The sequence below is a fragment of the Cebidichthys violaceus genome, unplaced genomic scaffold (genome assembly GCF_023349555.1).
Source record: "Cebidichthys violaceus isolate CVI_PGR_0920_01 unplaced genomic scaffold, fCebVio1.0.p SCAF_21, whole genome shotgun sequence".
In the NCBI taxonomy this organism is placed as follows: domain Eukaryota; kingdom Metazoa; phylum Chordata; class Actinopteri; order Perciformes; family Stichaeidae; genus Cebidichthys; species Cebidichthys violaceus.
Genome location: NW_027176384.1, coordinates 8,344,188 through 8,367,738, shown reverse-complemented (window position 1 = coordinate 8,367,738; position 23,551 = coordinate 8,344,188). Strand labels below are relative to the sequence as shown.

At 41.6% G+C, this 23,551-nt stretch overlaps 2 protein-coding genes across 2 annotated transcripts in view; one reads left to right on the top strand and one right to left on the bottom strand.

The window, feature by feature from the left end:
* The window catches only part of gys2 (glycogen synthase 2), a 29,517-nt gene extending 10,199 nt beyond the window's left edge, over positions 1 to 19,318 (top strand). Inside the window, exons 6-16 of the mRNA XM_068717164.1 lie at positions 4,644 to 4,761; positions 4,946 to 5,066; positions 8,871 to 8,977; positions 9,418 to 9,477; positions 9,611 to 9,689; positions 13,135 to 13,248; positions 14,961 to 15,087; positions 15,648 to 15,743; positions 15,872 to 16,035; positions 16,341 to 16,421; positions 17,951 to 19,318. Of these exons, the coding sequence (XP_068573265.1) occupies positions 4,644 to 4,761; positions 4,946 to 5,066; positions 8,871 to 8,977; positions 9,418 to 9,477; positions 9,611 to 9,689; positions 13,135 to 13,248; positions 14,961 to 15,087; positions 15,648 to 15,743; positions 15,872 to 16,035; positions 16,341 to 16,421; positions 17,951 to 18,121 (1,238 nt within the window). The 3' untranslated portion in view covers positions 18,122 to 19,318. The remainder of the gene's footprint in view (positions 1 to 4,643; positions 4,762 to 4,945; positions 5,067 to 8,870; positions 8,978 to 9,417; positions 9,478 to 9,610; positions 9,690 to 13,134; positions 13,249 to 14,960; positions 15,088 to 15,647; positions 15,744 to 15,871; positions 16,036 to 16,340; positions 16,422 to 17,950) is intronic.
* A 123-nt stretch (positions 19,319 to 19,441) lies between these two features.
* spx (spexin hormone) lies at positions 19,442 to 23,000 on the bottom strand. The gene is made up of 6 exons (XM_068717176.1): positions 21,667 to 23,000; positions 21,341 to 21,424; positions 21,151 to 21,208; positions 20,722 to 20,784; positions 20,482 to 20,568; positions 19,442 to 19,642 (listed from the first exon to the last, which is right to left on the bottom strand). Exons 1-6 carry the CDS (start codon positions 21,670 to 21,672, stop codon positions 19,578 to 19,580), a joined length of 363 nt encoding a protein of 120 aa, XP_068573277.1. The 5' UTR covers positions 21,673 to 23,000; the 3' UTR covers positions 19,442 to 19,577.
* Positions 23,001 to 23,551: the final 551 nt, after the last annotated feature.

Genomic DNA, 23,551 nt, shown 5'->3' with positions numbered 1-23,551 from the left:
AACATCATAACTCTCAGAGCAGAGAGCAGGGACATTGAATACCCTACTAAATTTAAAAGTGCAGCAGCTTGGGAGAAACACAAGGAGAAGACACTACGTTAAAACCAAGAGGTCCTCTTCCCTGACTATGCCCAACAAAAACAAGGAAGGAAGAAGACCTCATATTCTTCGCTTAAAGATACTCTGCAGCAACTATGCATGTGAATCCAGTGATGGCATCGGTTCAGATTACACATTTGTAGATGAACAATTTGACAAAGATAACTCTCTGTATACCATCACATACTACACCAAAGGAAAGGTCATGGTCCAAGGGAATGAAGCCAACCTGGAATCATTTAAAGAGGCATTCCCCCTGTTGAAACCTGAGAAGATCAATGTCCCCTCCAACAGTGAAGATTATGAGAGCCCAATAGAGAAGCCCATCTTGTACATTTCTGCGCCTCCCACACCTGCCAGCTCCACCAACCTGCTGAAGGAGAGTAGGGCTCTGTTGGAGCTGAACTTTGCTGAATTCAAAGAGCTGACCCTGGCCAAACATTCTGCAGCAGCTTAAAAAGGAGCTCCATCAGCTCAAGAGAGACAATGATGCCTTTGCATCTGACCTCAGAGGAGGTGTACTCAAACAAGAGAACAGTGTGCTCTGTGCTCAGTGAGCCAAAGTGAAAGAGGATGCTGAAAATAGAGAACGGAGCTTCACCAGGCAAGTTCAACACCTGTCAGACCACCTCTCATCCATTCCCGCAATGATAAGTACAGAGACACAGACTTTCCTTGCCAGTGTCCCAGACCCCTACATTGTCTCTGCCCCACCCTGCACCCAGCCCAACAACGGCCTGGCTCCTCCTGATACATCCAAACAGCCAGCTCTACACATCCCAACTTGCCTTCACTCAGCCTGAAGACTGCTAGATGATTCTGATTGGAAATTCCTGGACACAAAAAAAGCTTTTTCCTGGTAAAGTACCTGGTGATCCACACAGGAACAAATTACCTGCACAGTCTCCATAGGTACACTGCTGAGGCAGAGAGGAAAATGGTGGAGCAGGTCAGTAAGGAATTCCCTGACACCCGCATTGTAGTCTTCACTTTGCTGCCTTGGACAGACACGCCTCCTCATGTCATCCATGACAATATTATGGAGATCAGAAGAGGTTGCGCCACCATACCCATGTCCACCTGGCCCTCCACACAACCATTGTCACCTGGGGCCTCCATGATGGACTCCATCTACACAGAGAAAGAATCCTCTACTAGGAACATTAGAGATCTTGGTGTGGTATTAAGGATAAATTTGCTGTCAGTAAAACAGAGTAAATCACACCTTTGGTTAAGGTTTGATCAAACTCTGGGCATAAGTGATAGGAATCTATATTTCTGTGGTATATATATATACCTCCAGTTGATTCTCCTTATTTTGAAGAAGACATTTTTAAAACTGAACCTGATGTAATTGACCCACAGGGCAACCACCATGTGTTTGTTGAGCCCCCCTGTTTACCACACCAAGCGTCACCCATCGGAACAACCTTGACTTTGAAATAAATCAAAGAGGTTTAAGTTCTGTACATAGTTAACGATAGGTTCAGAGGGGCTGTCTCTGGATATTCACATATTCCTTAGCTCATAGGTCTAGTGTTGTAGATTTTGCAATCACTGACATGGACCCCTCCACTATCAGTGCATTCACTGTCAGACAACAAGCTCCCCTTTCAGACCACAACGATAAAAATGTGTTTTTTTAAACTCTCAGGTCAAATGAGTGACACAAAAAGGGAACCCAGTAAGCTGTATAGATTAAATCCTCCTTGGAGACGGGATCCAGACACTGGAGACAAATTCATCATGGTCTTGAACTCACCTGATCTAATGTGTGACAAGGTAATATACTGTATGATCAAAATCAACATGTCCCTACCAGAGATGGTGTAAAAAGGATCAATATGATATTGCATAAGGCAGCTATAAAAGTTGACCTTGTCAAACAAAACAGTAGCCTGTTAAAAGGCAAAATGCTGACAAATCGTTTGATCAAGAATGCAAGACCATCAGGAAAGACCTTAGAAAACTAACAAATAAAAAACATTGGCAACCAACCAACCAAGCCCTATGCATTAGGTATAATGACATTTTAAACAAAAACTCAGGAACAAACTAAATTATACCCACATGAAACTTGAGAATGGCATTAATCAAAATCACTTAAAGGATATGTGGAACAACTTCAACACAAAACAACCACAAGCAATACCCATCCATAATGGTTACATCTGGAGAGCACATTGTGAAAATAAGTACAAAGGCATTTCAATAAGTCTAATTCATTCAAATCAATGTATTATAAAAGAAAAACTCCAAACATTAGAAGAAACAATAAAAGACAACCAAAATCCCCTTGATTTCCCAATTACCTGGAAAGCATTGACCACACAGGCAAAGTCTCTCTGGCTAAGGAAAGCTTGTGGCCCAGGCAACATTAAAAACAAGATGCTGAAATCCTCAAATGCAGCATCCCAGAGATGCAGAGTTGAAGTTGTTCTATGTTGTATTGCAGTCAGGATGTTTTCCTGACATCTGCTGCAAAGGGCTGATTTCCCCCATTTCTAATAGGACAAATCCGGTATGACCATAACAGCATCAGGGAGTTTCAACGGGGCAGTGAATGCACTAAAACAAAAAGCTCTGCCTCCCAGACTGAAACTAGAAGCTGGTTCCACAGAAGAGGAGCTTGATAGGTTTTGGTTCTAATTCTACTTTTGGAGACTCAAGGAACCACAAGTAACTCTGCATTCTGGTCAAACACTTTGACTAATTTTTCTGCATCGTTTTGAGACAGGATATGCCTAATTTTTGCAATGTTTTTGCAAAGCCCTTGAAGTTTGTTTTTACGTGGGAGTTAAAGGACATATCCTGATCAAAGATAAGTCAGAGATTCTTTACTGTGCTGCTGGATGTCGGGGCAATGCCATCTAGAGAAACTATATCATTAGAACATTTATATTTAAGGTTTTCAGGGCGAAGTTGTCATACAGGTTTTTATGTCCTTAAGGCAGGACCGTAACTAACTTTGGCGTGTACAGAGGATTCCTTTACATGTTTAAAATAAATAGAACTTTTTTTTTTTTTTTTTACAGCTACTTTAAAGGACTGTGGTACATGGTTATTAAAGACTGATATGCTCATCATTAATATTCATCATATCTAGTAAAGAGGTGCCAACTTAGGGTAAAATTTCTTTAAGCAGCTTAGTGGGGATGGGGTCTAAGAGACAGGCAGATGGCTAAGATGTAGAAATTGTTAGAGTCAATGGTTGATGGGAGAAGAGGAGTCTAAATATATGTCAGGTTTTACAGCTGTTGTAATTTTGTCTCTAATAGTTAGAATTTTATCATTAAAGAAGTCGCTATTACTTTTCATCCCACTAACACTGTCTAGATCGAGACATCTACTGCCAGATTAACACGGAAGTTTATTTATGGTCCCCAGAGGATGAAGCTTGAGATTCTTGCTGATCCCATTACCTGTACTCCAGCACAACCATGAGAACACATTTACCTCAAGCTTTTCCAGACCTATAATTTTTAATATTTTTTTTGTTTTATTTGTTACTTAGTTCTTACTTTTAGCTACACCGTCAACTGCATCAATGACATTGTACCGAGGATCACTGTGTGGACATTCCCAACAACTGTAACAATAATCCGGGAAAAAATACATTTCCCTTGAAACGTAATTTAGCATGCAGTTCAGTTGTATGAGAACGTCATTTTGTAGGAGACAGGGTTGTGGAGAGAGTCAGCAGCGGCTCTTCTTCCTCCACAGGCAGAGGAGGCTCAAAAGGAACTCAAGGATACTCTGCAACTTCTACAGGTCTACATCACTGCCCGGGAGTAGCACCCTCACTACCAGGCTCAGTGACAGCTTCAACTGGTCCCGCACCACTAGGTTCAGGAACATCTGATCCGACACCACCAGGCTCAGGGACAGCTTCATCTGGTCCCGCACCACTAGGTTCAGGAATATCTGATCCGACACCACCAGGCTCAGGGACAGCTTCATCTGGTCCCGCACCACTAGGTTCAGGAATATCTGATCCGACACCACCAGGTTCAGGGACAGCTTCATCTGGTCCCGCACCACTAGGTTCAGGAATATCTGATCCAACACCACCAGGCTCAGGGACAGCTTCATCTGGTCCCGCACCACCAGGCTCAGAGACAGCTTCACCTGGTCTTGCACCACCAGGCTCAGGGACAGCTACTTTCGAACTCCTGAGTTCATCACTTTGACAACTTCACTTTACCTTCATATGCTTAATTAATTAGATAATTACTTCTCATTATGCATATACATCTACTATAATCCTCTTTATATTCAGTTTATACATTTTGCAATTAGTGTCTACCACAAATGTATTTATTTAAAATGTATATTATGTCCTTATGTTTTAACGTCTGCACTACTTTATGTCTTAGATTAAAACTTTTGCGTGTTTTTCTTTATACATATTTAATCCGTATTTTGAGGGAGCCTGACATCTAAGATTTTCATTGCCGACTGCTTCTCTGTAATTGTTGTGTACATGACGATAAATAAGTTGAAACTACAACTGAAGCTCTCCTATTGCTGTGTTGATGGCACAGATGTGGTAACCCCGAACGGGCTGAATGTGAAGAAGTTCTCAGCCATGCACGAGTTTCAGAACCTGCACTCCACCAGCAAGGCCCGCATCCAGGAGTTTGTCAGAGGACACTTCTACGGGTGGGTGGAATTGATTAATGTAGTTCTGATCCATCTTCTTCTGTTTTATTAAGGTTCTCTCAAATAGTTTTGTGTCATAACTGGAGAGGGTCATTCACATATTGTCAGAAACAAGCTACTTCAGAATATGACGATGTCTTGACTGGAGAGTAAATGTAATTCTTAATTCTTCTCCTACTGACAGTCATTTGGACTTCAACCTGGAGAAAACCCTCTTCTTCTTCATTGCCGGACGCTATGAGTTTACCAATAAGGGAGCTGATATTTTCCTCGAATCACTGTCCAGACTCAACTACCTACTGCGGGTGAGGCCTTTGGTCATTTGTGTTCAGTTGCACTCTGCTGTGTGCATTAAATGTGCAAAAGTTGCAAAAAGTACACCTTCAAAAGACTTATAACTAGTGGCATAAGGTAGTTATGATGGTTCCCAGTGCACACTATTATGATGGGTCCTAGTTAGTGGTGTAACGGATCACAGATCAATCCGTGATCGGTTCGGATCACACCTCACGGTTCGGATCACACCTCACGGTTCGGATCACAACTCACGGTTCGGATCACACCTCATGGTTTGGCACACTTGTGAACAGCGGATTAATAGTTTTTTGTTTTGTTTAATCATAGTGTGTAATAAAGTTTGACTGCTGCTGTTCCTTTTCAAGTAACAAGTCTCGAATATCAATGAAGAGTGTCAATGAACAGATATAAAGCAGTAGTGTGTTCACGTGAACGGAGCAGATTCAGAAGAAGCCCCCGGCGTTATTTAAGTCACATGTTTATAATGACGGGATGAGGGTTGTTTAAAGAGAAAGACATACGACAACGGCAGTACCGCCACCATCCTGGTCTGTCAGCGAAGAGGGCCAATGCACAACCACAACAACAACAACAACAACAAGGTATCATCACAGCATTTAAGAAAGCGTTTGTGCAGAATCAGACCGGGCTACAGCTATTACAGCATCTATTGGGGTCTTTATTGTTGGAATAAGGATTTGAAAGTGGTTAAAGTGCTTGAGCCACGTTACGAAATCCCCTCACGCACCACTTCAGTATGAAGATCGTTCCTCTATGAAGAGGAAAAGATCAGGATTGTGGATGAATTACCTAAGACATCCTCTGTTGCCATCACCACAGACAGATGGACCTCCAGAACAACGGAGAGCTACGTGACTGTGACCGCTCGCTTCATCACTGTGGAGTGGGAGATTCACAGTCCGGTGCTGCAGACACGCCCCCTCTGTGACAGTCACACAGACAGGTGCTGCAGACACGCCCCCTCTGTGAGAGTCACACAGACACACACCTGGTGCAGGTGCTGACAGAAGCAGCAGAGTGAAGCTAGACAGGCCCAATAGTAATATCCCAGTCACCACAGAAAGGTCTACCCTCTCCCCAGACAATGTAGATATTCTCATCTTTTTGAAAACAAATGTAAAGTTGTAGACCATTTCACAGTAATGGTAAACATTATTGTGTATTTGAATGACATAACCGGGCAGGAAGTAAACATAGAGCCAAGTTGTTGCCTCACAGTTCAGTTCAGTGTAAACAGTGGAAGCTGCTCACTGGCTGTTTCTTTCTTTCAATATTGATCAAAGAACGAGGGTATCAACATTACCTCATGTTGCACTTAAACTTAACAGAATTGAGTATTCTTGAATGTTTTATTTTTATTTGTTATTTATTTAATTTTGCTTCAATGTTTTTATTTTTATGTAAGACTATAGCCCAAAGTTATTTGCTTTAAGTATTCTTGAAGTTCTTTAAGTTAAATAATAAATGGAAGGCAAATTTATATTTGTCTCCTCCCCTTTTCTTTACTGTTCCGAAAAATTATCCAAACCGTGACTCAAAAACCGTGATCCAAACCAAACCGTGAGTTTTGTGATCTGTTGCACCCCTAGTCCCAGTGCACATTATAATGATGGGCCCCAGTGCACACTGATGATTCCCAGTGCACACTATTATGATGAGCCCCAGTGCACACTATTATGATAGGTCTTAGTGTACACTAATATGATGAGCCCCAGTGCACACTATTATGTTGGGTCTATAGTGCACACTAATGGGTCCGAGTGCAAACTATTATGATGAGCCCCAGTGCACACTATTATGATGAGCCCCGGTGCACACTATTATGATGGGTCTTAGTGCACACTGATGGGTCCTAGTGCACGTAAAATGATTTGTCCTACTGCACACTGTTATGATGGGTCCTAGTTCACACTATTATGATTGGTCCAAGTGCACACCATTATGATTGGTCCTAGTGCACACTATTATGATTGGTCCTAGTGCACACTAAAATGATGGGTCCTAGTACACGCTATTATGATTGGTCCTAGTGCACACTAAAATGATGGGTCCTAGTACACGCTATTATGATTAGTCCTAGTGCACACGTTTATGATTGGTCCTAGTGCACGCTAAAATGATGGGTCCTAGTACACGCTATTATGATTGGTCCTAGTACATGCTATTATGATTGGTCCTAGTGCACACTATTATGATAGGCCCTAGTGCACACTATTATGATTGGTCCTAGTGCACACTATAATGATTGGTCGTAGTACACACTATTATGATGGGTCCTAGTGCACACGTTTATGATTGGTCCTAGTGCACACTATTACGATGGGTCCCAGTGCACACTATTATGATGGGTCCTAGTACACACTATTATGATGGGTCCTAGTGCACGTAAAATGATTTTTCCTACTGCACACTATTATGATGGGTCCTAGTTCAAAGTGCACACTATTATGATTGGTCCTAGTGCACACTATTATGATGGGTCCCAGTACACACTATTATGATGGGTCCCAGTACACACTATTATGATGGGTCCTAGTGCACGTAAAATGATTTGTCCTACTGCACACTATTATGATGGGTCCTAGTTCACACTATTATGATGGGCCCTAGTGCAAACTATTTTGATGGGCCCTAGTGCACACTAATATGATGGGTCCTAGTACACACTATTATGATTGGTCCTAGTGCACACTTTTATGATTGGTCCTAGTGCACACTATTATGATGGGCCCTAGTGCACGTTATTATGATGGGTCCTAGTGCACACTATTATGATGGGTCCTAGTGCATACCCTTATGATGGGTCCTAGTGCACACCCTTATGATGGGTCCTAGTGCACGCTATTATAATTGGTCCTAGTGCACACTAGTTACCAGTTATGAAGCACACACACACACACACTGGTATTGTCTCGTCATATGATTAAATCGAGACTTGACATTGGACAATATCAATATACAAATTACCCAGTAATCATCATTACATATCTGTTCATGATAAAAATACTAAAGAAAATAAGAGATTTAAGAAGATCTAATTTATTTGTTATTAAAACAAAGTTTATTTATAGTGCTTAAAGTTTATGTAGAATAAAGATACATTTTGTTGTCGCTTCTGATTATTTTACCCCCATTCCAAAAAAAACTGTAAAGCCTGACGGAGATGAGTTTGCATTTTTATGGGATTATATAGAAAACATCATAACGATGTATGTGTTAGGAGGTTTTTTTTGAGCGTCCATCGTGGACAATTACATACATAGGAGCCATTTATTTGATTTGTGTTCATGTGTAATACGCCTTTCAAGCACTAGGTGATGTTTTGTTACAAGCCTGGGCTGGCCTCAGCCTATTTAATCCCAGTAATCGCAGGTGTGGCTAGAAAGAGGCAAACAGTTTTTCACTGTGTTCGACAAAACTGTGCATCAATATTTGTTTAAATTTTATGATCAAACATATTGGAAGTGACGGACAATTCCTGAACACCAAAGGCAAAATAAACGCCAAGATATAAAGTAATGGTAACTTCTTTGTGTCTAGAGTCTTTTATTAAGATCAATCGGCAGCCAGTAGCGGCTAAAATAAAAGAATTAAAGTCACCACAACATGAATTACTTGGAAATGATTGTTTATTAATCAACACAATAATGGAGGGCCGACTATCTCCGTGGAACACCCTCCCCCTCCCTGGGATTATAACCTTTTTAATGCTGAAGATTAAAAATTCTTCAACATGCATTCCTTTCCAAAGCACTAATTCATCCTGTTTTTCCCATTTTCTCGATCCAAAGGTCCACAAAAATGATATGACAGTGGTAGTTTTCTTCATCATGCCAGCTAAAACCAACAACTTCAACGTGGAGTCACTGAAGGGACAGGCCGTACGCAAGCAGCTCTGGTATGCAATCATATGGTTTTCATGACAGTCCAATACCAACATAAAGAGATACTATACTATCCATGCATTGACATCATATATATACTGTATGTTTCAAAAGGATTTGGCCAACAATCTAACCCTGATCCACTTAAAATTGAGCTCAGGCATTTTGTACTTGATGCCAAGCAGAATTTATGAACTTTCTCGGGTACTTTCAGTGACATCAAAGCCACTTTTTCAAACCTCTAGACCTAAAAGTAGGACCTCAACGTTTAGGATGGTCTCTCAAAATCTCTGCCACTAATATCATCCTAATAGAAAGCTAATAATGGCTGCTCCGGTTTTCGGTTTTGACGTCATTGTTGGCACATGAATTTTGATTTTGTTTAGCAGTGCTGGTGAAGTTCATGAGTTTGGGGTAAATGGTAAATAAAAAGGTTTCTATTTGACTTTCACAGGGATACAGCTCACACTGTGAAGGAGAAGTTTGGTAAAAAGCTGTATGATGCTCTGTTAAAGTAAGTAAATGGAGACTGTAAGTGAACCCACACATCTATTGATTTTACACTGTGTACATCAACACTGGTTCTCTGTGATGAATGATGATTACGCATGTGCTATGTTTGTGTTTATTGTTTGCTCTATCTTCAGAGGGATGATCCCTGACATGAACTCCATTCTGGATCGAGACGACTTCACCATTATGAAGAGAGCCATCTTCGCCACTCAGGTACTGGAGCGTTTCACTTCTCTGTTTCTGTTTAAACTAATATGGGCATTGGTTTGAGTTTGTTTTTTTTCTTCATTCTGATTTCCTTTTTACGTTCCGTCTTCTGTCATTCAGGTTTTGTCATGTTGCACAAATAAAAAAAGGATATCGGACATAGTGCCCGGACAGAAGCCCAGTCCAGCTTGGATTTTTCATCATACATGAATAAAAATAGAACGGGACATTATCAAAAATCAAATTACATTTACATTACATCTAAATGATCTTTGAAGTGGAAAAAAATATTCTAACCATATGGAATCATTTGTTTTCCATCTTTATGGTGCTGATCTCAGACCATTTTTTTAAAATAATTAGTGAAGAGTTTTTGGCAATTGGACTCCATTATTGAACTCCATTATGATGTGATATGATTATGATTATGTTAAAAGGGGGTAGTGATGCAGTGGTTAGATTAGGAATGTTCCCCTTAGAGTCTAGACACTAGTGGTGGTGATGAAGGGAGTTGCTTAAGATCCAATGATGGGATGAGGAGCAGGACTGGGCGCTGGATATGATGAAGACTGGAGGTGAATGGGGTGGAAGAAGGTCACAATGTTTTTTACTGAAATGACAACCGATAGCAGCAGAAAGGAGAACAGTTTTAAAATTTGACAGCAACTGTGTGATTGGCTGAGGGAGATCGTTTCAGCATGTTATTTTAGGGGTTTGAGAAACAGGAGCGTTGTTCTTGGACATTTCATGGCAATGTAGGGCAATCCTATATATTATACATCAGCCATGTAGCTCTGATTTAAAGGATGCAGGTCTGCATAGTTTACATTTACAGACTTTCACTCTGCTTGGTTTATTTAATACCCAAAAATATTTTACACAGCTGAACCGTAAACTCCAATTTTAGCATCTATAAAGCAAGGAACCTCATTTGTGTGTGTGTGTGTGTGTGTGTGTGTGTCTTTCCTTTGCACATCTCGAGAACCGTTCATCCGTTCTACTTGGCTGGTGTATTGCTGGGGCCCTAAATATATATATATATATATATATATATATATATATATATATATATATATATATAACCTTCAATAAACAAGTGACCAGTGCTCTGTGCAGAAGCGGGATGAGGTCTGAGTCCAGCATGTCGTCCTCAGTGGGCCTTTACAGGCCACGGCTCAGTGACTGCAGTTCATTTTTGGAAAAGCATCACTATTGCAAAATGTTTAACCATGACCAGCTCCAAATCCACTACACCAGCCTGAAAACGACTACATGCGAGTCCAAGGAGCAGAGCCGGATAGTTGTCAGACCCTTTTTCTCTGTATATGGTGAATCGTATACTGCTTGTACACCTACTTTTTGCAAGTTCAGAAAACAAACGACTCCCTGGGTAATGACAGTGATTCCCGATTATAATTACTGATTTTGCTTTGTGTCGTGATGTTAGACAGTAATCGGATATTGTTAGGTTTAGATAATGCCTGCACTGATCAATAGCTCTCAGAATCCCCCCCTGAAAGGTTACTAGTCACGGACCACTGACTCAAATGCTCATTAGGTAATTTCTCCTCACTCCACTGCTTCAGGCATGTGTGTTTGTATCTGTGTGACTTATAGTATATGAATGCAGCCAAACATTTACATTTAGGAATGGGAATTCAGCTAATATGCCACAGAGTCATACATGAACCCAGACTGAATATACACATTATTTATCTGTCCAGTGGAGTTCGCAGGAGACTTAAGCATCTTTCAGTCTTTAATCTTGGTGCAATGAGCATAAGCTATATTGAAAGATTAATTGATTAATATTATTATCCTTGAAGGAAATGGATTTAAATCAAATCAGGACATTATTCAGGACCCTTTAAAAGGGCAATGTGCAAGACTACATGCGCCAAAGAATTAGGGGTCAGCATTCCACCTCTACTACTGTGTCCATACGCTCTAAATGTACAGTCACCAATACGCAAAATTCAACCAAACTGCTGAAACTCTGAGACTCTGCTATCTTATAATCTTCCCATGTGGCGTCGGCCTATAGCTTACATTAGCCATCTGTGTTTACTGTGACACTAGACAGGGCTGTGTCACGATACGTTTGGATCGTTTTTTTATTGGATTAAACCCAAAGTGGCAGAAATGAGAAAACAAACCGCTCCTTGGTCTCGTCCTCCCCACGGCCAGGAGACCACGTTGCCTGGAGGAGAGCGTGCAGCAGCTCCGGGAGATGGACCTAATTAAAGAAGTCAAAGCAGGCTGGTGGAGCGCTGGCTCTAACCTGAGTAAAGACAGAAACAGAAAGTCTGCTGATGCGGCGGGGAGTCGAGGCAGTCCTTCTACCAGGACGAGGCAAGGCTGAGAGTCTTTTTCTCATTTCTGCCACTTTAAATTGAATCCAATATTCAAACTATAAAACGCACACAGAACTTGGACGTATTATTAACAAGCACTCGGAGCAGTTCTACCTCTTTGTCCTCTTGTGTTGGACTGAGGACAGACTGGATGCTACAGTGACTCACTATTGCCTCTCCAGGTACAATCGGTATTAGAAGATCGGATGCTAGCTGGTTAGCATGCTCATTTCAGTAGAGGGCTATGGTCTTGCTTAGGAAGGTTCCTCACTGAGTGAAATGACCCTGAAGTATCTAAGTGGCCGCCATGATGAAAGCTGTTTGAATTCTCTAAATGCTAAGGAAAGGTGCTTCAATGCTTCCTTTTGTAGCTCCTTTAGCATAGGAAACACTGGACCTTCCTTTACCAAAGGAAAGCAGATAATACCGGCCACAATTCCTTGCAGCGGCAACATTTAAAATGATGCACCATTCGTCCATGAAAACAAACGTTTTCACAGGTTTAACAATTATACTCATAGTCATAAAGGAATGAGATTCATGTTGATGAATATGAATAGACAGTGACAATCCTTAGGTTTCATTTCATATTTATGTATTTACTTCAAACACGTAACAAATAACTAAAAAGACCTACGTCAGTGACATCTGCCATTGCATCATAATTCCGTAGCTTAGTGTAGTGGATTCTCTAAACACAACAGTTATCTTTTCCTAACTCCTCATGAATTCTCTTTCACATCTTTCCTTGACCCCATGTTTCCAGAGGTCAAGGAAAAGTGGATAGGAATAGACGGTAGGAGGTAATTTGGGGACTTTTCGACTGCAGCCTAAATCGCTGTCTTTGACACGTCAACACTGTAACCTCTTCATATTCTGCTGATCATGTTAGTTCATTTATTGAATGTTTTAAACTAAAATACCAGCCACATATTACATATTGAACTTTTAAACTGACATTATGATTATGATGATGTAATCTAATCCAAAACATTATATATCTTGACAGGTATGGAAATGTGGTGATTGAAAATTCCATCCACTAACACACAATCCAAACTTAAATGTCCCCTCTTTCAACCAAAAACTGTATGCAGAGACACAGCCTCCCTCCGGTGACCACTCACAACATGCTGGACGACTCAACAGATCCCATCCTTTCCAACATCCGACGCATTGGCCTCTTTAACTCCAGGAAGGACCGTGTCAAGGTAGACGACATCCTGAATGCTATTTTTAATATTCATCATCAATGTGTTCTTTTCTACTAGAGTCCGTTTGTGGGAAGTTCTTAGGCATGACTTTCCTGGTGATGATGAAGAACAATGTGACAATATTTTGGTCAGAACAAGAATGGCTTTGCAGCAGCTCTATGAGGCTGCAGACAGCAATGCTTTGACTCACTAAAAAAACACAACAATCAACGTAATGCTGATACTAGAGAAAACGTCAGTAGGATTCATAATCTTGGAACCGTGAATGTCTGTACAGAAATGTGTGCAATGTGTCACAATGTGTTGTAGATGAGTGAAAACGCTGGTCGTATGCTGGTGGTAAAAATCAGGGAGTTAAACCATTGTTCTGTAAGATTAGGATATCATATGTGAAATGCTAACGTTATAAAGCTACAGTTTATTGTGGGAACTCTCTCAGCTTAGGAGTCAGCTATTCATCATAAAGAGAAAGCCTACATGATGGGTCTAGATTTTCTTTGAATGATTTGTATTGAGCATGGGTGTGTTCGGTTAATTCCAGTGTAATCTGTTCATTACATTTAGAGATACAGGTGAACCACAAATATCTATAACAAAGGTCATCAGAGTCCAGCAGGTAAATAGTTTGATTGTTAGTTTATTTTTATATGTGTCAACCGGCCCATCCCACATGGGAGTACAAGACACCACTAGTTTAAGAAACATTCATCTTCTTGTAATACAAAAAACAATACACTACAAAATTGTAGTATTGGCACCAAATCAAACTTTGTGAAACGTAAAATGAAAATGGTGAAAGTTATCGGGAAATATGCCCATTTTTATTGTAAAACAGGACTCAATAGCAGGACCCAGACAAAAGAATAAGGTGTAACTAAAACAGTCTTTACTTATCAGCAGAGGTTCGGTACACAGGAAGGCAGTCAGAACAGGCAAGAAAATCAGGCAGTGATCAGAAAAACCAGGAACATGAAGACTAGTACAATCACTGGACCGTAAGACACAGAGGACGAAGACGAACTGGCACAGAGACAGGCAAACACAGGGTTTAAATACACTGGGGAGGGTCAGGTGATTAGACACAGGTGGGATCAATCAGGGGTGGGGCAGACAATCACAGTGGCGGGAAAACACACAAAGGCAGGAAGTGAATATTCTGAAAAGAGAGGAGCGATAAGAAAAACACAAAATAAAACAGGAAATACTTATCGGTGATGAAATATGAAAAACATAACTTAGGAGACAGGACGAAACGTGACAATGTTTGATATTAAATGTCAATAAGAGAAAACATTTGGTCAGAAGGAACAACAGCTTTTCACAGCAGCATGTCATAGCAAAGAGTAAACGCATGTGTAACTGATGTCCCATTCTATTTACAGTGTCACAGTCATTTCAGTGAGCTAGCATGCTCAATACCAGGGCACTGGCCCACCTAAATGGAACAGGGCCATAATTAATGTTATTAATTACGCCCTGCAATGACATGTCAAATGGCTGCTGTGAAAAGGGTCTACAGCAGTAGCTGGAAGGTACCAAAACATTAGGATTCATCTTCTAGGAACCATGAATTTCTACAGCAAATTTAAGATCATAGATTATTTCACACACTGCAGCTAATGACCAAGTCCCAGTGGTGACTAACGCGTTGCAAACGTCACATTTCTACTCTATATCTGTGAAAATGTCACCCTGTCTGTCTCTCTCAGATCATCTTCCACCCTGAGTTCCTGTCCTCCACCAGTCCTCTGCTGCCAATGGACTATGAGGACTTTGTTCGTGGCTGTAACCTTGGAGTGTTCCCCTCCTACTATGAGCCATGGGGATACACACCTGGTAACCTCACATTGTAACCAACCACACTGATGGCAATGATGGATCCTGTATATCCAGTGCACACTTTACAATAAGGCAGCCTATATAAGCCTGTGAACCCTGCAACACATTTCAGGCTTACATTGCATGCTGGGCTGTATCCATCTACATTCACATGTAGAATCTGTAGGCAACGGGAAAAGATTCTGATATCGAGTTCAGGTTTCCGTTTGTAGTCCAAGTAGTCTTCAAAAATAAAAGAGGATAAACAAATTGGCTGAGATGTAATCTGGGAACCCACCGGATATCATCTGATGGTGATTCAACTTTGTCTGGCTTCATTCATGTCGTCTCTCAACACCAACTCCAGTCTCACATCTCAAGTTGCTAATCGGACTGTAAACAACAAGCAGCACAAGGAAAATTAAGTCTTGGCCTTGATAAGTGCTGGCTACACCAGGACCCCAGAAATACAGCCCCTTGCCCCCAGAGGCTCATCCATCGTCAGGCCGATAGACGGTGGATCAGAGATTGACAACAACCATACTGTACCTTTTCTGAGCTGTGTTGTATTTCCCCAGGTGAATGTACTGTAATGGGCATTCCCAGTGTGACCACCAACCTGTCTGGTTTCGGCTGCTTCATGGAGGAGCACGTGTCAGACCCTGCTGCCTATGGTGTGGACACATTCACACACATCTAGTCGTATAAACAGCCTGCCTCATGTCAAAACTCCAATAACCCTTTCATTTTAAAGACATGACTGTGCATCTGTGTCCTTGTTGTCCTTCACTGTCTCTATCAGGTGTTTACATCGTGGATAGACGGTCCTGTTCGCCGGAAGAGTCCTGTAACCAGCTGACCCAGTTCATGTTCAGTTTCTGCCAGCAGTCTCTGCGCCAGCGCGTCATCCAGCGGAACCGGACTGAGAGGCTGTCTGACCTGCTGGACTGGAGATACCTGGGACGGGTCTGTTTTCTGCTGCACCACCACCAAATAGATGTTGGAGAAGAGATAATATACAACATCTAGCAGGCTGAATACTAATTCATGTCTGCATACACAACTCACAAGATAATAATCAACACAACTCTTTGAATGCATGAAAACAGAAAGAAAGAGATAGATTTCTATTTAAACCATAAGCTCTTTGAAACTAAGCTGGACGTCTTCTTTGAGGTAGTCCCTCCTGTCTAACCCATCTCCTTTTTCATGATAAAGTTTACAAGTTGTTCAATTGTTGATGTACATCTCTGCTGACTTGTGATTTGCAGTTCTACATACACGCCCGCCATCTGGCACTGAACAGAGCTTTCCCAGACAAGTTCAAGATGGACCCCATGTACTCGCTGAAGGTAAGGAATGTTGTACGAGAGAATGAGAGACTTTGTGAAGTGTCTGAACTAGAGAATCAATACCTCCGCTGGGTTCAGACTCATCAAACGTACATTTTTTAACAATGGCAATGACTTTTATATTTTGCATCCGCAAAAAAATGCCAGTTGTATGAAAATAAACTACTTCATGTTCCTGTGAAATTGGTGAAAATGCCTTATAAATTATTTATAAAATTCTTTTAAGTGGGGCTTTTCCCCCAATTCCTTCTCATTTAAAATGCCCGGTACCCTACTGCAGTCCATGTGACTGCTGAAGAGCGCTTCAGCAGTCCCAGAGATGGGCCAGGGGGGTGGCTGGGGGAGGGGGGCACAGGCACGTAGGGTTGCTAGTATCGAAATATCATTCTGAAGTGACTGTTGAAATTCCAATCCAATGTCTACAAAGAGATGCAAAATGACCCCAATGACTTGGCAGCATTTGGCTGTCTTCTGGGTGGGGGGTCTTTTACATGTCCATGTCCACTGCTATAAATATGATTCATGTTAGAACATTGTGGTTTATTTGGCATTCATTCATTCATTCCAATAAAGTACAGTTTATTATTGCTGAGGGCTTTAAATTTGAGTCTCAACACATTTTTACTCTTTTCCCAAATGTGCTGCCCTTCTTTGAATCTGTGCCCCAGTCTGCCCCCTCCCATTCTAAAGCATGGAGGTGCTATTGTGCCTGTCAGGCTTATTCCATTTACATAGCAAGAGTTTTCACTGAGCAACAACTGTTTACACCTAAGGGTTGTTAATCACAATACTTCAGTGGTATTACTAACAGAGAAGCATCTTTTGGTGTCTATGTGAGAACCTGTAACATGTCATGCATGTACACGAGAATCCCTCTCATGTTCTGACTGACACACACACATGGATACTTTTGGATTGTACCAACATTTGTCAGACTTTAATTGGGAGCTTAACATTTGGATGAATGACAAGAGATCCTGGTGGAGTGTGCTGGTTTGATACACATTTTAATTTCAAAGTCACAATTAGACTACATTTTATTTTGTCATTAACAAGTATTATTACTAGAGTTATAATATCTAGCTGAAAATATAAGGGAAAAGAAGGACGGGAAAGATAGGAAGATGGGAAGTAGTTGGGAAAGGGAGGGCATTGCCCAATGCAGAAGGGCAGGAAAGGGGGAGGAGGAAAGCGGGGAGAAACAAAGAGAGAAAAAGAAAGGAGAAATTGGATGAAGGACTGGAGGAAATAAGGAATTCAACACAAGACAAGAAAGAGGGGCTAAGGGATAGAATCAAATGCAGGAAAGAAAAGCAAAAAGAGGGCAGAGGGTTAGAAAAAAGAGAAAATGGAAGAAAAGAAGAAAGAGGAGAATAGAAGGAATGAATGAGCGCAAAGTTGAGGCAGAAGGCAAAATGACTTATGGAAGCCTTCAGTACAACCTATGAAGCAACTGACTGTGGAGGATAATCTGTTCCTCTGCAGGTGGTTTAGAAACGTCAGAAAATCTTACACCTTTGTCTCCACAGACGGAGGGTTTCCGTTACCCACGGCCCTACTCAGTGCCCCCCTCTCCCTCTGCCTCAGTCCACTCCACCCCCCACCACAGCGATGATGATGAGCCCTACGATGAAGATGAGGAGGCTGAGAGGGACCGACTGAACATTAAAGCTCCCTTTGTGCTGGGTACTGTGCCATAGGGCAAGAAGAAGCAACCCGGAGAGTTAGGAAGCTGGGAAGCTGCTAACAAAACCCAGATTTACAGTCGGTCACAGTGTTCCTGATGGATGTGTAAAGAATAAAGTAAAAAAATGAAAGGCTCTCGAAAGTTTGTGGATTTTAGACAAAATATTCAAAGGCCTGAAAGCGTTATGACAATGGTTGGCCTTTAGTAGTGCTTTGGGATGTACAAGCCCTGATCCAGGTCCATCACAAAACCCAGACTTCTGTTCTCAAGCTCAGTGTAATTGTGGAGCTCCCCAAAGCTCCATTATTTGTTTTCATGCTTCCTCTCTGTCAGTTTATACAAAACAAGGATATTGTCTTCAATTCACCCTTCCCTAAGTCTCGCCCTTAAAACGCAGTCTGGCCAATTATAGTGTAGCATTGGCCAGCTCCAGCCAGGGTCCGACAACTAACCGAAATTTACGTTTTCACTTTACGTTAGCACTTCTATGCTATGCTAGCTACTGAGGGCATACTGAACGTTGACCTACCCGGCTCTTCAGGACCAGTGTTGTTTCTTAACTTGTGGTGGTTCACTATTACACTTTGGCTTCTGTCTTTATCCTTAAACCTGTTGTCATTCTGGACATATCCTGCCAACGCATAGACCCTTCTGTCTGCTTCTCCCTGAAATGGCTTTTTCATTTAAAAAAAAAATAATAATATTTGTTGTTTGTTCAGGGAGTTCAGTTACTTTCAGCGTGGGCTCCATGGTAACTTAATTCTGACAGCTTGATGGAGTAGCAGTAGGGGGCGGGGCTTAGCCAGGGATCATTTGCTATGCAGATGCCATACAGTAACAATAATTCTAATAGCCTGACAAATCTTCCTATCTACAACAAGTTAACAAGTTTACACCCCGCTGTGCCTGTGCAAATTGTTTAGTTCTCACTTGGTCACAATTTTAATTATGTATTTCATTTCCTGTTAAACAACATTGTTGATGGCTCATCAACAGATGAGGTCCAACGCTGATGTGGGCTGATAACTTCTGCTGTGTGTGTAGACAGGGATGTCCATATACTTTTGTCCACATAGTATACGCTATCTCTATGGCCAGAGGTATTTCCTTTACCTGCCATCCTCTCTGAACACAGAATCTTTCTCAGAGAAAGTGTCCTAAAACATGGTGTATTTACAAATGTAACTTATTTAACAAATAAATGCTGAAAAACAGCCACTCTCTCTTTGGTTACGCCCTTCATTTACATATAATAATTTATTAATTTGCATACTTGATAACCCATTATAAAAAACTCAGACATTCTCAAACCAGTAGTGCTAAGAATTTCAAGTCTTTTATTAAAACATCACATTTCAAACAGAGTCAGACAATTCATATTTACAAAACAGCTGTTCTTCTCCCTCACACAGAACCCAGAACCTTAAATAACAAAAAACAGAGACAGCTCTAGAAATGTATGAAAGGGATCAGAAGTATTCTCTCTTCCACGCCGGCAGCTCCTGGAAATACACCTCATCTGGGTTTTCATCGGCTAGGTGAGAGAAAGAGAACATGAACATTCAATTATGGAATTTAATTTATAACATATATAAAATATAAGTTTTGAGTCAAAGACAGAACAAAAGACAGAATCTTTCAACTGAATTTCCTGAGAGTCCGTAAAGACCCCTTTTGATTTTAAATTAGACCTCCATAACACTTTATAATATAAAATATAATATAATATAAAATATAACACTTGTTATATTGTATCCCCAGTTACTTTGAAAGTATTGAAAAGATTCTTACATTACATTACATTACATTGCAGTCATTTAGCAGACGCTTTTATCCAAAGCGACTTACAATAAGTCTTTTCAACATAGGTATTCAAGAGAACTACTAGTCACCAGAAGTCATAAGTGCATCTCCTTTTTTAAACAAGCACGTTAGATATCAGAGAGTGGGAATCCTGCTTCCACCTGTTAAAGGGTGTCTCTCTTTGTCAACGGGTTCAGAGTGACGATGGTCTGATACGTTTGAGTTTAGAACCAGATGTGTTTCCTTCACTTTTAAAATCCTGTTGGTATTGCCTCACAGGCTACATACAAGCTGCTCTCACAAAAAAGCTATATATTGACATAACATAAATATAAACACCAGAATCAACGTTGTCTTTTTTCCACCAAGATACAAATACTGTACAGCATCGTCCAGATACAGCTGTGATTATATGATTTAGGGTCTGAATAATTGAAGTTGAATTAAATTAGTTTTCTTCAAAAAAAAGACAATATTAATATTAAAGTATAGCATTCCTTGTGTCCGCTCCTTAGTGAACCCAAAGCTCAGCGCTGTGAGGAGATGGACCCGCACACATGCTGCTCTCACCTCCCTCTCTCGCCTGCTGCAGGAAGTGGAGCAGGACGGTGGCGGCCTGGTCCACGCTCAGCTTCTCTGTGTTCTGACTGCGGGTCTCTGACAGCGAACACACACACACACACACACACACACACACACACACACACACACACAGTCATTATCCTGAGCCAAAAAGGATCCAAGCTCCATGAAACGGTATCATACATGACACACACGTGTGCTCTACTTGAACCAGAAGCTCCGTTGTACCTAGGTGTAATGTGTCATAGACGTCTCCTTCTTTTCGGTCCTCTGAGATGAACCTTCGGCCCTCTGGGAAACAGAAAGAAAGAAAAAGATGCGTCCATCACTTCTGGAATGTGATGTAGAAACAAATACAAAGGGACTCAGAGTGTTCTTGAATAAATACATGACGTAAATAATAATATGAATAAACACAATATATCCATGACAGTGTGAAAGAACCCAGTGCGTTCAGCCTAAAACAGTAGTTTTTATGAAGCAGCTCTTATTTCACAAAGTCACGTGAACAGAAGTGATTGATGGACAAAGACAGAAAAATACATCAAAAAAAGAGGTGCGTCTGTGTTTATTCATTTCATATTGTAGTATTGATGGATCTAATATTGAACACTGGGGTCTCCAGGTACACACACGCTTCATTGGGCAAATACATACGAGTGCCCTTGAGGTACAGCATCGCCTGCGGGGTCCAGTTCCTCCGCTGGAAAGAACCCTTGAATGAAGAAACAACACTGTATTGTCTTCTCCTGTGAGCTAACAATCCGTGCTCCACATGCTGAGCTCTCTTTCTTCATAGCATACTCGAGTATCGAGGCAGTAGTTGAATTAAGAGGATCTGCTTTACCTTCGGGGCGCTCCACGACTGCGAGATAAACGACGCCAGCAGTAACAGCGTGAGGACATAAGTTATTGTGATGGTCCTCAGACCCTGTGGAGGAGAAAGACACTCATTCAGGATTAGAACCAGCATCCTTCTCAGAGGCAGACCAAGCTTTACATTCACCGACTAACTTTGAAACTTAAGTGCAAAAGAGTATCTTATGGAGATCTGAAGTCATCTGCAGTCAGGTGAAATAAAATAAAGTCTTATTTTTACAGAGCTATCTAACATGCATTAGGTGATTCAGGTTATTCTGATTAAAGGCAAAACTTGTCCTACATTGTACTTACTTTCATGGTGTGGTGGATCCTGTGAGCCTGGTGTCCAGCAGAGAGGATGAGAGAGGCAGAGGTTGGGGCTTCTTGCTGGCGATGCGTCCTCTCCCTGTATTTATATCCTCTGGGCCGGGGCGGGGAACCGGCTGAGCTCCGCGCTCCTTCATGATGCCAGCAGCCATAGGTCACGCCAATTTGTTGACACGGAGGCGGTGAGGAGAGCCGATCGATCCGGCTCCTTTCATTGAGAGCGCTAGTGTGAATACTGGTGAATTAAAACAGCTGCCATAAGCACTTTCTGCTCCATGTATCAACATTACACATGTTGGAGCTGCAGGCCGTTAATGCCAAACGTGGTTGTCACTGTCGATAGGAGTATGAGTAATGAGTAATAATTCCTCCTGTGGACTATTGATATGTTTGCACCTTGCTCACTGGAGCAGAACACGGAGAGATGAGAGCTGGGTTTTATGAATCAAAAGGCCACACTTCCAATTATGAATGTAATAATCCAAAGCCTGCATTGGTGAGGAAGACTGGGGGCAGTGAATTTTCCTGTCAGTGATGTCACACAGTCTACAGTAATACCAGGACCCAGTCTATCAGGATGATAGCTAGGAGTCCAAGTCCCCCCACTGCTGCTCCCATGCAGCCTTCACAGTTCATTGATATATTCTACTGTCGCACAAAGCTGCATTTCTGTATCAAAAAATACACAAGTGGAACTTAGTTTGCAAATAATGCATTACATATCTCCGTTTATTGTTCAGGATTGTTATTTTTAAATGAGTGTAAAATACTGGGGGCCCTACACATTAAAAACCAGCCCCATATTAACCGTCTGACACTGGGTGTAGTAGCCGACTACCATAGCTATACTTTTGGTGCTTTGATCAGGATATTTCCTTTAACTCCCACATCCAACAAAATCCAAGGGCTGCCTACATCCAAAACAATGGAGAAAAATGAGTCCATGCATTTCTTACTTCTACACTAGATTACTGCAATTTCTTATTATCATTCATTTAAAATCATTCTCCTCACCTACAAATGCCTAAATGACCAGGCACCAACATATCTTATTAAGGAGCTTATTGCCCCACTAGAGAGCTGCGCTCCCTGAATGCAGGGTTACTCGTGTTCCTAGAGTTTCAAAAGAAGAATTAGAGCCAGAGCCTTCAGTTATCAAGCTCCTCTTCTGTGGAACCAGCTTCCAGTTTCAGTCCGGGGGCCAGACACACTCATCACATTTAAGAGTAGGCTTAAGACTTTCCTCTTTGATAACGCTTATAGTTAGGGCTGGCTCAGGTTTGTAGTTAGGGCTGGCTCAGGTTTATAGTTAGGGCTTGCTCAAGTTTATAGTTGGGGCTGGCTCAGGTTTATAGTTAGGGCTGGCTCAAGTTTATAGTTGGGGCTGGCTCAGGTTTATAGTTAGGGCTGGCTCAGGTTTATAGTTGGGGCTGGCTCAGGTTTATAGTTGGGGCTGGCTCAGGTTTATAGTTAGGGCTGGCTCAGGTTTATAGCTGGGGCTGGCTCAGGTTTATAGTTGGGGCTGGCTCAGGTTTATAGTTGGGGCTTGCTCAAGTTTATAGTTGGGGCTGGCTCAGGTTTATAGTTGGGGCTGGCTCAGGTTTATAGTTAGGGATGGGTCAGGTTTATAGTTAGGGCAGGCTCAGGTTTATAGTTGGGGCTGGCTCAGGTTTATAGTTGTGGCTGGCTCAGGTTTATAGTTGTGGCTGGCTCAGGTTTATAGTTAGGGCTGGCTCAGGTTTGCCTTGGATTAGCCCCTAGATACGCTGCTATAGGTCTAGACTGTCAGGGTACTTCCTAGGATACACTGAGCTCCTCTCTCCTCTCCTCTCTCTCCTTCTGTATTCATGTCCCATTAATTAATGCTCAT